The 13,779-nt window shown below is 38.7% G+C and overlaps 1 protein-coding gene across 2 annotated transcripts; it reads left to right on the forward strand.

Annotated features, from left to right (window-relative positions):
* The first annotated feature begins 10,043 nt into the window (after window positions 1-10,043).
* LOC103047250 (transmembrane protein 238) lies at window positions 10,044-11,957 on the forward strand. 2 transcript variants are annotated; one of them, XR_002649513.2, is made up of 3 exons: window positions 10,053-10,669; window positions 10,787-10,834; window positions 11,550-11,957. XR_002649513.2 is itself a non-coding variant. In XM_007241346.3 (2 exons), the coding sequence occupies exon 1, from the start codon at window positions 10,134-10,136 to the stop codon at window positions 10,662-10,664; it is 531 nt and encodes a 176-aa protein (XP_007241408.3). In that variant the 5' UTR covers window positions 10,044-10,133; the 3' UTR covers window positions 10,665-10,669; window positions 11,550-11,957. The 2 variants fall into 2 exon arrangements, 1 of the variants encoding a protein (XP_007241408.3); XM_007241346.3 differs by lacking the exon at window positions 10,787-10,834 and having other exon boundaries at window positions 10,044-10,669.
* Window positions 11,958-13,779: the final 1,822 nt, after the last annotated feature.

Here is a 13,779-nt window from a genome sequence, read left to right on the forward strand (position 1 = left end):
AAAACAGCTTCAATTTGCAAGGGAGCAAACTGGAAAATGAAAAGAGCTATGGCAGAAGGGTGTAGCGGTCCAGATTTACTGTTCCAGAGTGATGGGGCATCAGGGTAAGAAGCCATCATGCCTAGTGTTTACAGTACATGCAGTGGGGTGCTATGGTGCAATGATCTAGGGTTGATGCTGCAGTTGGTCAGGTCTGGGTTCAGCAACAGTATGTGCTGAAAGAATGAGGTCAGCTGACTACCTGAATATACTGAATATAGACCAGTTTATTCCATCAATAGATTTTTTCTTCCCTGATGGCACGGCCATATTCACAATGTCAGGATTCATGGGGCTGGAATTGTGAAAGAATGATTCAGGGAGCATGAGATCAGCATTTTACACATGGACATCTCTGTGAGAGAAGCATATGAAACAAAAGGGAAATTTCAGTCTGTTAGTAAAATTAGTTACAAGGTCAAAAGTTTTAGCTAGAACTGTTTACAGATGTTTTCTGTGTTTAGAGAAAGCATAATAAAAAAACAGATTAATGACACATTTGCCACTTCTTTTACCTAAAAGCATGAATAAAAGCAAGAGTAGCACATTGGAACTAATTTTTTTAGGTGGGTGTAATTTTCAAAAATGTCAAGGCATGTCAACGACCACCTCAGAAATGTCTTAAAGGTCTCAGACTCCAAAGGGTTAAGAGACAGTCAGCACTGATAAACATTGGGCAGCCTGCAGGATGTGTGGGTTCAAATTATCCATTCATCTGAGAGACAAACAGAGAGAGAGAGAGGGAGACAGATAGAGAGAGAGAGAGAGAGAAAGAGACTGATAATGATGTAGAGACTATTCTCAAGTAATAAAAATAATACATCATTATGCTTTTCTATAGTAAGTATATGATTGTTGTTTTGAAAGAGAGAGAGAGAGAGAGAGAGAGAGAGAGAGAGAGAGAGATTGAGAGAAAGAGAGTAGGTGGAGGAGGAAGATGCTGGGAGTTTTCCAGGGAGAGCATTTCCAATACATTAACATGCGCGCGCACACACACACACACACACACACACTCACACACACACACACACACACACAGACTAAGAACCACTTCCCCAACTACCAGTAAGGACTGGTGCTCACGGTGGGATGGATAAGAGCTGCAGCTAATTTGATTGTCACTCTTCTCTGCTTCAGGTAAGACCCCCTTAACCTGAGTTTAAAGACAGGACAGGGTGAAGAACTGAAGGGTGTTGGGGTGTGGGATTATGTCAGTTACACACTGAGGTATACCGAGTTAATCAGTGTATTACTTATATTCTTTAAAGGTCTAATGTTTCTAACGATTTGAGCAAAACATCTACAGGTCTACACAACCTTACTTTAATATAGAAGTTCTTTACCAATTTAAAACATGGTTCTATATTGAAGCAAATGTTATCATTAAACCTTTATAATGAAGAGTGTTGAGTGTCATTTATTCATTTTGTTATCTCCAGTCTGGAAATGCTAAAGGGGTTTAAAGACCACCACTGTTCACCACTGAGGCCAGGGTGTGGTCTATTGAAGAGCAGGTCCTTGTGCGGCTTAGTGTTCACATTCTAAATTCCCAATGTTGACTGTTTGATGGCTACATAAATAATTCAGATTATCTGAACCAGATATCAGCATACCACCTTCCTGCAGATTTCACAACTGTTTACCCACTGCTGCTAACGTTTTAGGGTTGTAATTTTTTTATGTTTTGGTGGTATTCAACATCTGAGCTGAGTCAAATTAGGACAATAATACTTTTACATGTATTTGATTGTAGACAGCATGAACCTAGTACACCATGTATTCTCTCAGATCTACTTCATTTCATTTATTAATATACATTGATTTCTGCATTTCAGACCTTCTACACATTTCAAACTAGTAGGGACGGGGCAGTTTGGGGCCATAATTGAGACATCTAAGAGTCCACATAATTTCTAATGATATTCCGGTGCGCTATTGTTGACTTGCCTGAAGATCACTAAAATTTCTGAAAGACCAAAAAACACTAAGCTGCTTAAAGAAGTCCCCTGGAGGAACTGTGTCTAACTTTTTAAGTGTTGTAAGAATGAATGGCTACATTATAAAGTGATAAATGATTTAATGTCATAATGTCAAAATGACCAGATAAAACATAAAATATCTTGGGTTCATAATGTCTGCAATGAAATAAAAGTCAAAGTTAATTTTATATTACATGTTCCCTACTGTATTAATTGTTTCTGACTTGCGGTTGACATTAGATTGGTGTCAGATAGTGGTTCATTTTGTGTTTTGTTTAAACTGTTTGTTAAAAGCCCCTAGATAGCCCAGATAAATAAAAATGAGAAGTGATTTTTTTTAACCAGACTTTATGCAAATGATGGTGTTTTTATACTATGACAGTTTTCATAAAATTGGATTAAAAAGTCACAATATATATTGTGTTACTTACAGTATCATAACCTTTGTATTTTAAAGTGTATCATAATGCCAGGTTCTTAAGAATACACAGCTCTAATATTTAACTGTATATGTTGATGTACATCATCATGTTCATTCATAGTTGTGGTTGCATTGGGAACAAATTTTAAAGAATATAAAACTCGATTTTTGAGCAAAGCTGTACCAAAGGTAGAACTGAATGATGTGGCTCAATAAAAACACTGTTTTCACAATGTTACATGTAACGACTGCAGACCATTAAAACACATTAGTGAACCCTTAATGGTTGAAGATTGGCCTGCATTAATGATACAGATATATATACTGTTTGGTCATGTGTTCATGCGTTTAGTGCATAAACTAGATCTGCATAATGTAAATTATGGAGACACAAGTCTGGTCGCAGCATTTGCTTGGGGTTGCTAAGACAGCGTTTGTGTATCTGGAAGAGTCTGGTCACTGGAATTGCTTATGCAGTGTTGTTTGTGTAGTTGGACGAGCCTGGTCACTGGCAATGCATACATAGTGTTTGTGTAGTTGGACGAGTTTGGTCACTGGAATTGCTTACGCAGTGTTTGTGTAGTTGGATGAGTTTGGTCACTGCCATTGCTTACACAGTGTTTGTGTAGTTGGACGAGTCCAGTCACTGGCATTGCTAAAACATTGTTTGTTTAGTTGGAAGAGTCTGGTCACTGGAATTGCTTATGCAGTGTTTTTTGTGTAGTTGGATGAGTCTGGTCGCTGGCATTGCTTACACAGTGTTTGTGTAGTTGGATGAGTCTGGTCACTGGCATTGCATATGCAGTGTTTGTTTAGTTGGACGAGTCTGGTCACTGGAATTGCTTACGCATTGTTTGTGTAGCTTGACGAGTCTGGTCACTGGCATTGGTTACACAGTGTTTGTGTAGTTGGATGAGTCTGGTCACTGGAATTGCTTACGCAGTGTTTGTGTAGTTGGATGAGTCTGGTCACTGGAATTGCTTACGCAGTGTTTGTGTAGTTGGATGAGTTTGGTCACTGGCATTGCTAGCATAGTGTTTGTGTAGTTGGATGAGTCTGGTCACTGGCATTGCTTACACAGTGTTTGTTTAGTTGGATGAGTCTGGTCACTGGAATTGCTTACGCAGTGTTTGTGTAGTAATATCCGTCTTACAGCCTTGACCCCTACCCACATTCCTATCTAACATATTTTATTTTCCTCTTTGTTGATTTATTTTCAGCGTTACTCCGAGCTGACCACAGACCAGCCTGATGACCATGACGTCCCCCCCGGAGAACATACCTCTGGGGGAGCGCCCTCTCTCTCCAGAACAGCTGACACCCTACACAGAGAGTACCATCTTCAGCCTTTCCCGAAGCGAGTCCATGTGGCCCTCGAGCGCCACCCGCAGCTCCTGCGAGTTCTACCGCCATGCAGTCCTCCTCATGACCACTGGGGGCAGTGTGCTGGCCTGTGGTATGGTCCTGAGTGGGCTGTTTTTTGCTGGCGTCTCCGTTAGGGCTACAAAACTCCTGGGACCAGCAGTGCTCTCCATTGGCCTGGTGGTGCTCGTGGTGGGTGTGGTCTTGGTGCCCATCACTCGGGAAATGAAGCAGCTCAGTTCATTCAAAAGGACGTACAGCTTATATAAACCTCAATATCAAGTGTAATACAGCACAATATATGCAGTCAGTGCCTTGCTGGACACCTGTGATGTAAGATTTTAGAGGTGAGGTGAAAAAGAGTAACACGTGAGAAGTTCTACATGAGACAGGAACACCGTGGGACCCTGCTAATGAAATAGACTTGAATAGCACCTGTGATACATTGCAAGTCGTACCATCTGGAGCAGTGGTGCCCAGTCCTGGTCTTGTAGATGTATCACCCTTAAAAGCCATTTCATACTTTTCCGTCAAACCTATGCCATAGCCTATGCTTCACATGAAGTTTCAGTTTCACCCTCAGGAACCTCAGGAGCTATGAATAAACTCAGGCTACAGCTGGGATTATCACAGAGAATTCACTGGAGCCTCACTGTACAAAGGAGATGTTATTCATCCAGAGACAGACAGTTCTTTCAACAAACTTCATTTTAAAGCTTTTATTTTTCTTGATGCTGCAGCACTATATTGTTGTGAGGCCGTGTTCATCCATTTTATTAGAAACACTGAATGGTTGAGGCACGTCTTCGAGTCTTCAAATATTATTAAAACAGACATTAGGCCAAATATTGAAGAGCTCTTTTACCCCATTATCCTACAAATCAAACTTTTGTTTACAGATGTTCTTCTGCTTCTGATCTGGCTGCTTAGACAGAGTTGCATTGCAAAAATCAGATACAAAACATATTGCATCACCACATACTGTGAGCTAAATCAGAATTGAAAATGTCAAGTTCAATGTGTTTCTGTTCACACCACCACTCGAACTACACTTCTGTGTTACATACAGTATGATGTAAAAGAGGATTTGGGACACTTTTACCAGCTGTGTAGACATAGTTAAAAAGTTCCAATTTAGCACACCTAGCTTTAGTATTTAAATTCAAATGCATGTATAGATCTTTATTATCTGGATTAGGTGTGAAACTGAAGTCTGCAGGATTGTAGATCCTCTGCCAGGACTGGGTGTGAAGTAATGTTTATTAAACTCAACAAGTAAGACTGACTGGAAAATTGCCTGTAAGTTACTAAAGGTGGGATAGATAGGGAGTAACCCCTGATTAGGTCTCCCTGTGATGCCACTGAATATTTTACACTGCAGTAGCACCTGTGAGGCAGCAGAGGGCGTTGAAGACTGAAGAAAAGCAAATATGTACCTGTACACATATTTAAACTCTCTACCCCAGTGCATCCAACTTAAGCATGATGAGCAACACAATCACAGCATGTCAGCACCTTTTGAGAAGATGGGAAGGATTATTTTATTGCTGTCCAATGAAAAAACAAGTATATCCATTTTTGACGATTTTTAGTTTTCTACATAATTGGAGCAAACTGACCCTTACACTGTGTCAAAATTTCTTGATGAATGGACCAATAGAAGTTCTTCAAAATTACCTGAAATAAACTCTTTTTACATTTGCACTAAAATTTAAGGTTTAATCTCTCTCCTGTAAAGTTGCTGTTTTGAAAATTTATGGCTTTCATTGAACAACAACAATTTGAGATAAGACATCCGGTTTTAAGAAAATTGTACTGTATTTTTGCACTTTAAGGCACGCTGGATCATAAGGCACACTATCAATATACGTCTATTTTCTGGTCTATTTTCATACAGAAACCCCACCGGATTATAAGGCGCATTATGCAACTCTAGTAAGGAACAGCTGTGTGTCGCCATGTTTCCCTTCTAATTCTGCAGGCCTAAAAAGCTAAGCTAAGTACATAAACTACCTTAATTCTTTTAAAAAATCTTAGTTATTAATACAAACTTAATTTCTAAAAATAACATTTTTATTTTAAACAGGTGCTGGATGTTAATATACACAGATTTCTCTTCTAAAAACCATTAATTTGGGTGAGTAAAGCGCTTAATTTTAATTACAGTAAACTTAGATTTCCAGATTTACACTGGGTGTGGCAGCATTAGCATTAGCAGCTAATCGCTAGTGGTTAGCAGCTAATGCTGCCCGGTAGCACTACTCTGAGGAACCCTGAGTGTTCCGGTAAGCCAGGGCAAAATTAGCTTGTGGTTTGTCTCACATAGCTTATTTTAACAAGGTAAACATGCAGGTTAGAGACTGATAATCTCACCTCTGAATGGCAAAGGGCTAGCAAGGTTAGCAGCTAATGCTAATAATGCTAGAGAACTTAACTGAAACTCCTGTAGAACGCTGTTCCTCAGCGGAGTGGCTTTACTGCTTCTTACAACCTGACTGGTAGAATTCATACATGAGGCGCACCGAATTATAAGACACACCATCAGTTTTAGGAAAAATAAAAGAAATTTTAAGTGTGCCTTCTAGTGCAAAAATATGGTAGATAGGAAGAGCAGTGTTAGGTGTCGCACTCAAATCTCATCTATCATTTTAGCTTCTCTCTATTACTGAACACTGCATACTGTGGAAAAGACCTCCCTGAAGTTTTGGAGATGTAGCATAAAAAGTGTCTCAGATGTTTACACTTGCACATTTTCCTGCCTCCAACAGTGAGCTGCCTGTTCACATGCTGCCTAAAATAGCCACTACTTTACAGATGAAATTAGAAGTAGGTTATCAAAGTTGTTCCTTTTAAATGACAGTGGTTTTAATGTTATGGCTCATTGGTGTGTGTAACTGTGTTTATTTGGTTTAGGTGATTCTACAGCACAAAAAAGTGTGACAACTGACCCTGTTCTCCCAAACACAGTATATTTGCGCCAAAATGTAATATAACAAATTGTATGAAAGGTGCAAAAGTCAAAATGGTTAACTGTCATTGTTTTCTGTTAGTTGTTGTAAACATAACAACAGACAATGTGGATTGACACTTGGTGTGTTCAGGTCTGTGTTCGATCTGTTGCTCCTGTAGCTCATCTATAATGCATGCCATTGCACTTAGTGATGGAGATGGATTTACTGATTGTAAAAGTATTGTATGACAAAACAGTAAAGCTATGTAAATGCTTAAAGAAACTGTTATAAGAAATGTTATGTGACTATAACTGACTGCTACCTGATTTTGGAAACTCAACAATTTAAGTCAGCAATCACTCTTTTGTTTGATCATATTTTCAGTGGATTAAAATAGAATTAAGTATTTGAATTCCAGGTGGTGTTACTGTCCTACCAAATATGCAAAGGATTTAATAACTTATTCTGAAAGGTGTATATTCTTTTTTATTGGACACTGTTATTTACAATAATCCAGAAGCAGAGCCAGACATTTTAAACATCTAGGGCTTAGCCCAAATGTCCAGGACCATGCTCAGCTACATTACCTATTTTCACACTATCTGAGACAACAGAATGCATAAACTAATTTATACAAAACATAGTAGTTAGTAGCTCATTATGAAGAACCAAATCTTTCTGTATTTAACTGTTCTCCTATTGTCTCATTCTGAAACATGTAACAAAGCGCACTGTGATAGGACTGGAGTGAGGGTACTGTAATAATAAAGCTACACTGTGATAGGACTGGAGTGAGGGTACTGTAATAATAAAGCACACTGTGATAGGACTGGAGTGAGGGTACTGTAATAATAAAGCTACACTGTGATAGGCCTGAAGTGAGGGTACTGTAATAATAAAGCGCACTGTGATAGGACTGGAGTGAGGGTACTGTAATAATAAAGCTACACTGTGATAGGCCTGAAGTGAGGGTAGTGTAATAATAAAGCGCACTGTGATAGGACTGGAGTGAGGGTACTGTAATAATAAAGCGCACTGTGATAGGACTGGAGTGAGGGTACTGTAATAATAAAGCGCACTGTGATAGGACTGGAGTGAGGGTACTGTAATAATAAAACTACACTGTGATAGAACTGGAGTGAGGGTACTGTAATAATAAGCGCACTGTGATAGGACTGGAGTGAGGGTACTGTAATAATAAAACTACACTGTGATAGGACTGGAAATATGGTACTCTAAAGAAAGCAGGGAAAAACTGAAGGTTTTGTGAAACTACACACAGAAAGTGATGCATGGAGTAGAGCAGTCGATTCACGGTTTAAAAAAACATATTTACGTATCTTTTAAAAGGGTCTGTCACACAAATGTTATCATGTGTTTTTTTTAGTTTACTTTAATTGCCTTCAATTTGCTGTTACAGTTTTTGGCCTATGTTAAATTAATTGGCTGTTTTGTTTCTATAGTAAGATGTTAATTCAAAATGAAACACATACACATTATTTGGCTCCATACTTTTTTGGTTGAGTTTGATACCGCTGTTTTTGACGGCATTCAGCAAAGTTTTTTAGCAAAAAGAATAGATCTGTATAGAATTATGACAACTAAAAAAAGCATTGTGGAAGGCTATTTTAATGGTTATGGGGTTTATTGCACTGGTTGGTTGGGAAAAGCATTTATGTCCTAAAATCAACCTATATGTAGTGCATCCCATTCATACTAGTTTCCTTTTTTTTTTTTACATTACATTACATTTGGCAGACGCTTTTGTCCAAAGCGACTTACAAGCGTTTCCTGTACATCTTTGTTAATCACTATAAATAAGAGCTTTTGATGAATAACAAACCTGTAAATGTAAATGAAAGGTGGAATAATGTGACCTTTTCACCTCATTCCAGTGTTTGAAGTGAGTCATAATAAAGTGAGGAAGGGCGTGTCCTATACTCCCTACTGTCCAGATCCGTCAGAGGGTCTGAAACAGACATGTGAGATAATACACAGATCTGCTGATAATGTGGACTCTGTAGGCTTGTACCTCCTCATTGCATCATTTGACTTGCAAATACTCGTGCAAGCACACAGCACCAGGAACCAAATGCTGTCTCTCTCTCTCTCACACACACACACACACACACACACACACACACACACACACACACTTTTTCACCTGGTCATTACATAACCTTAATGAAATTAAATAATTTAGTTAACAAAGGGAAAGATTAAGTTTGTATACAGGTTAATATACAGGTCAAAGTGTATCAATATATCTAAAAATATTATGTACTCTTGTTCCTTTTACTGCATATACGGTATGTTAATTTGCCTCTGATCTAATTTGATATGTAAAAAATATATTGATGCTGAAATTTTCTTCGAACTGCAACATTCAAATTAAAAAGGTCCAATCCTTAAAACAAACAAAACTAAATAAAGTAATATTTTATATATTATTATCATCATTAGAACAAAAAAAAGTTTCTAAAAGAGTTTAAATTTAAGATTATGTCCTCTTGTTTTAGCGATGTCCAGATTTGCTCCTCCTCAAATTTCCCCACATGGCTCTACAAACCATCGTTGACCATCAGTACATTTTTCATTTCATTAGAAAATCAAGGGAGCAGAGTCTGGAGTAAGAGTGGAGAAACACACAGTCCAAGCTGCATGAGGTCTAGTGTGAAGTTTCCACAATCAGTGATGGTTTGGAGAGACATGTCATCTGCTGGTGTTGATCCACTGTGTTTTATTATCAAGTCTAAAGTTAGTGCAGTGTTTTCCAGAAAATTCTTACAGGACTTCATGCTTCCCTCTGCTGACAGCTTCTATGGAAATGCGGATTTTATTTTCCAGCAGGACTTGGCACACTGCCCACTCTGCCAAAAGTATCTTTTTGCAGTAGAATATCTTATATAATATTCTACTATTCTAGCACACTAATTTCATTCACTGGGATTTCATTAGCTGTAAGCCATAATCATCAACAATAAAAAAACGCTTAAAATTGATCACTCTGCGTGTAATACATTTATATAATATATGAGTTTCACATTTTGAACGGAAGAACTGAAATAAAGTAACTTTTCAAATAATATTATTATAATGATATTATATTTTACAATTAAAATATAACGTTTTATTTGTACATTAATAAATCATCAGAAAAACTAAATACTATTTTTATTTATTTCAACACGTGAAATTGTAGTATGAAAGTCTCTTGTGACGTGTTTTACATGTGGGCGTGGCCTATGAGTCCAGTCTCTTTCATTGGGCGTGGCGGGAGTATCTGGCCGCGGTGTACAGTGGTGGGCGTGTCCTCGGTGAGTTGGTGTTCAGGTGTTTCGGGTCTGCAGGTCAGAGTCTCGGACTCGGAACCAGACCGGTATGGACCTGCGCTTTATTGGCGCGTGCGCGCCGCTCTTCCTGCTCGCGCTGCTGTTTGACGTGGTGGGCTTCGTGCTGCTGTTCGTGGGTATTTTTGCTAACCTGCAGGTGAACGGCCGCTTCTACGGGGACTTTCTGATCCACACCGGCGGCGTGCTGGTGTTCTGCAGCCTGGGTTGGTGGCTCATGTGGTACGCGGGCAACATCCAGGTGAGCAGAGAGGGCGCGAGCCGGGGCAGAGGCGGCACTGCGCACAGGTGCAAACAGCTGGCCAGGAAACTGACCGAGAGGCTCTCCAGAACCCAGCGCAAAGAGGACGATCAGCAGAGCGTGATGAAGACTACTGGAGGAGGAGGAGCAGGGGGGGCAGATATGGGAGATAAAGAAGCCGCGAGACCCCAAGCAGGGTCAAAGGTGACCTGGGGTAAATCGTCCTGCTACCACAACCAGGGCTATGAAGAGGAACTAGAGAACCACATGCCTGAGGAGCAGCAGGAGGAGGAGGAGAAGAACCTCGAGATGCTGCTGTAAAGCAGGTGAGCGGGCTGAGCTTTGTGTTACAAAGCAGTCTCTCTCTCTCTCTCTCTCTCTCTCTCTCTCTCTATACACACTGTAGTGTTGATTATTGTTCAGCTAACATCCGTGTATTTCAGTTGGGTGTATGTATTCAGTTCCAGTTCATCTTTAAATCAACATATCAGGTAAACTAAATGTCACCAGGAGTTAAATATCACTGGGAGTTACAGATAAATACTATTATAGCCAGTAACAGTAAAGGTGTGAAGATATTTTCGTTAGACGTAACATTTTATTATATATACAGTTTATATTTCTATAAATCAAAGACGACAAATTAACATCAATAGAAAAAAATCCCTTTTAACTTTCAGTGGAAGTCGGTGTTAACCTTTCAAGCATAACAAACCTGACCTCCAGCTCCACTTAGCATATAGTGAAAATGTTATCAATGTGAATGCTTCCCGTGTGTATATTTAAGGGCTCGGTAAAACGCGGAATTAACCAGAGATCCGATTTAAACCTACAGTTACTTACACAAGATAGCTAACACAGCTGTAATCACTTTAGCTGACTAAAGTGGGTGGTCCTGAGCCAAGGTGGGTGAGGCCACGAACACACTGGTTGACATAAACAGAGCTTTTCCTGATCAACACATTTTTCTGAAAAAAAAAAAAAAAAATTCACTAGCTACTGCAGACAGTGGAGGCTGAGAAACAGTTTTAGGTGCAACATGCATATACAACTCAGAGAGACCTATAGTATTATACAAATAACTAGAAAAAGTAGATTTTAGCGGGAGGAGACCTTTAACTAATTCACATGGAGTTTGAACAGGGATAACCAACGTTTGCATAAGATCAAAATGTTCAACATATTTTATCCTTGTGTGTTTTTCAGGTCACACAGTTGTAGAAGGGAGTGTCTCTGGAACGCTGGGATCTAATGTGAAAAAATACTTCTTTTATACAGTTTTATAAAGTGCAATATCTTCTGTTTGATTGAATTATGTTACATTTCAGTTAGTAAAATGTATGTAATGCACATATTTAGTGCAGCTAGACTAGTTTTAATTTTTTTATGTTAACTGTATTTAATGTACACTGTTGTGATGAACTTTATTTTGATGGTTCACTGTAGATACTTTTGTTACTGTACATGTAATTCTTACATTTCTAATGAGAACATCAACATAAAGTGGGGTCTAACATTTCATAACCATCATTTCTTGTTATGTTTTTTAACAAAATTAGAAAATACTGGCTGTGCTGGTCTGACAGATAGACCAACATAAACAGTCAAACATTACATGGACCAAAGTGTAATTTTGTAATATTTTCTGACATTTAGAGTTAGGAAGCATGTTTTAGAGAGGCAGGGTTTCAAGTTCTCATTTCAATGTTTTTTCATTCATTTTTAAAACGTTTAGTTGTGGTGTCTAGAATAAATGTGAGTTGGGTTTTAAGAAAAAAGTGATCCGGTGAACTGGTATAACGCTAGTTTATTACCAAGTAGGAGTGGGCGGGGAGAAACGATAGAATTTTGCCTCTTGCTCACGAATATTCATATATACAAACATCTTCTCTTATTGGCTAACAGCACTGCTGTTAGGTTCTGTCTTATAAAACATGACTAGCTGCAAGACTTCAGCTCTGCCTGTGGACGGTCACGAGCCAAGGTGGGTGAAGCCATGAATACTAATTCAGGGGTTGACGTAGACACGGGTGCTGTTCCTGATCAACTCGCTTTTCTGGACATTTTCTTTTACTAGCTACTGCAGACAATGGGGGTTGCAGAACATTTTCATGTGTAGCATCTTATACAACTCAGAGAGACCTACAGTATTATTATACAAAAAAACAAGAAAAAGTGGATTTTAGCAGAAGGACACCTGTAAGCTGTTGGTTTGGCTCAGTGAGCTCAAGGTTAGACTGTGTCTTGCTTCAGGAACAGTATTTCACAGTCAAACACTCCAGTACAGGATGCAAAAGCTGAAGTTTACATATACTGCTCAGTGCCACAGTGAGAGTGAGAGTAGTTAGACTGGTCCACCCTTCAATAAACAAATGCTGGCAGGCAGCTCTCCAGTTTCACCTGAGCAGATACGCACATTCTCCACACTGTGTAATTCATGTGATTCACTATGTAATTCATGTTATTCACTATATTGTAAGGGTGTAATGATATGTGTATTCTTTTTGAACCATCATGGTATGGGAGTCAGTTCGCATAAACCCGTGCAGAATTATGCTATTACACGATTATTACTGTCCCCTCACAATAATACTGGAAAATTTTAGCATTAAAAAATGATCATGTGATTGACACCACTAGTGTAATTTTAACAATCTAATGCTAATATTTCTTAAAAAGAATTCAAACACTAAAATGCACAACTAAACATTAAACAACTAAAAGTAAACATTTAATAAAAGAGCTTGAGCCCTGTTACAACATTCCATCCCAAAAAAAAAAACATGCTTATAATGAAGTTTCATTATTATTATGAAGTTAATAAAGGTGAGGATATACAGAATGCCCAGCCTCTTTATGTTTTCACCAACTGTACTAAAAACTTACAGAAAACGCACCGAACCATGAGGTTTATATTTTCTATACCATTAAACCCCTAATATATTGTCATTGTTGAGATTCATTACTCTAACCAGTTGCTTAAAACAAGCACAGCACACAAATTGCAATGGCTACCAAGCACGCTTTGAAAATAAAAGTGTATCTACCTTCTGCTTAATCATTTTGGGGGGCACAAATCTACCTTCTGATATTGGACACGTCCCACCCATCCGCCCCGGTTCCTATGCCAATGCCGGACAACATTGCATAGACGTATGAACTAGTATGCTTTTAATGAAAATCAAAAGGTAAAATGTGGCCTCAGGGTTCAGGAAAGGCCAAACTATAAAACTAAGAAACCCTAAAAATAAAGAAAACAAAATACACAAAAAATACCAAAACCCCCTACTGGAAAACAAGAGAAAAGGCTTGAGTAGGGTTTCCGTCATACAGATTGATAATTTTGCAGTATTAGTGTCCACAAAGTGATTTGGTGACCCAAATCAAAAACTAAAGTTACGTTATTACAGTAAACAAAGCTTTGTTACGCACTGAA

This window comes from Astyanax mexicanus, chromosome 3 (assembly GCF_023375975.1).
Source record: "Astyanax mexicanus isolate ESR-SI-001 chromosome 3, AstMex3_surface, whole genome shotgun sequence".
Lineage (NCBI taxonomy): Eukaryota > Metazoa > Chordata > Actinopteri > Characiformes > Acestrorhamphidae > Astyanax > Astyanax mexicanus.

Bases quoted from the DNA above. Each gene is read 5' to 3' on its own strand.
- LOC103047250 (XM_007241346.3), top strand. From the start codon at position 10,134: ATGGACCTGCGCTTTATTGGCGCGTGCGCGCCGCTCTTCCTGCTCGCG.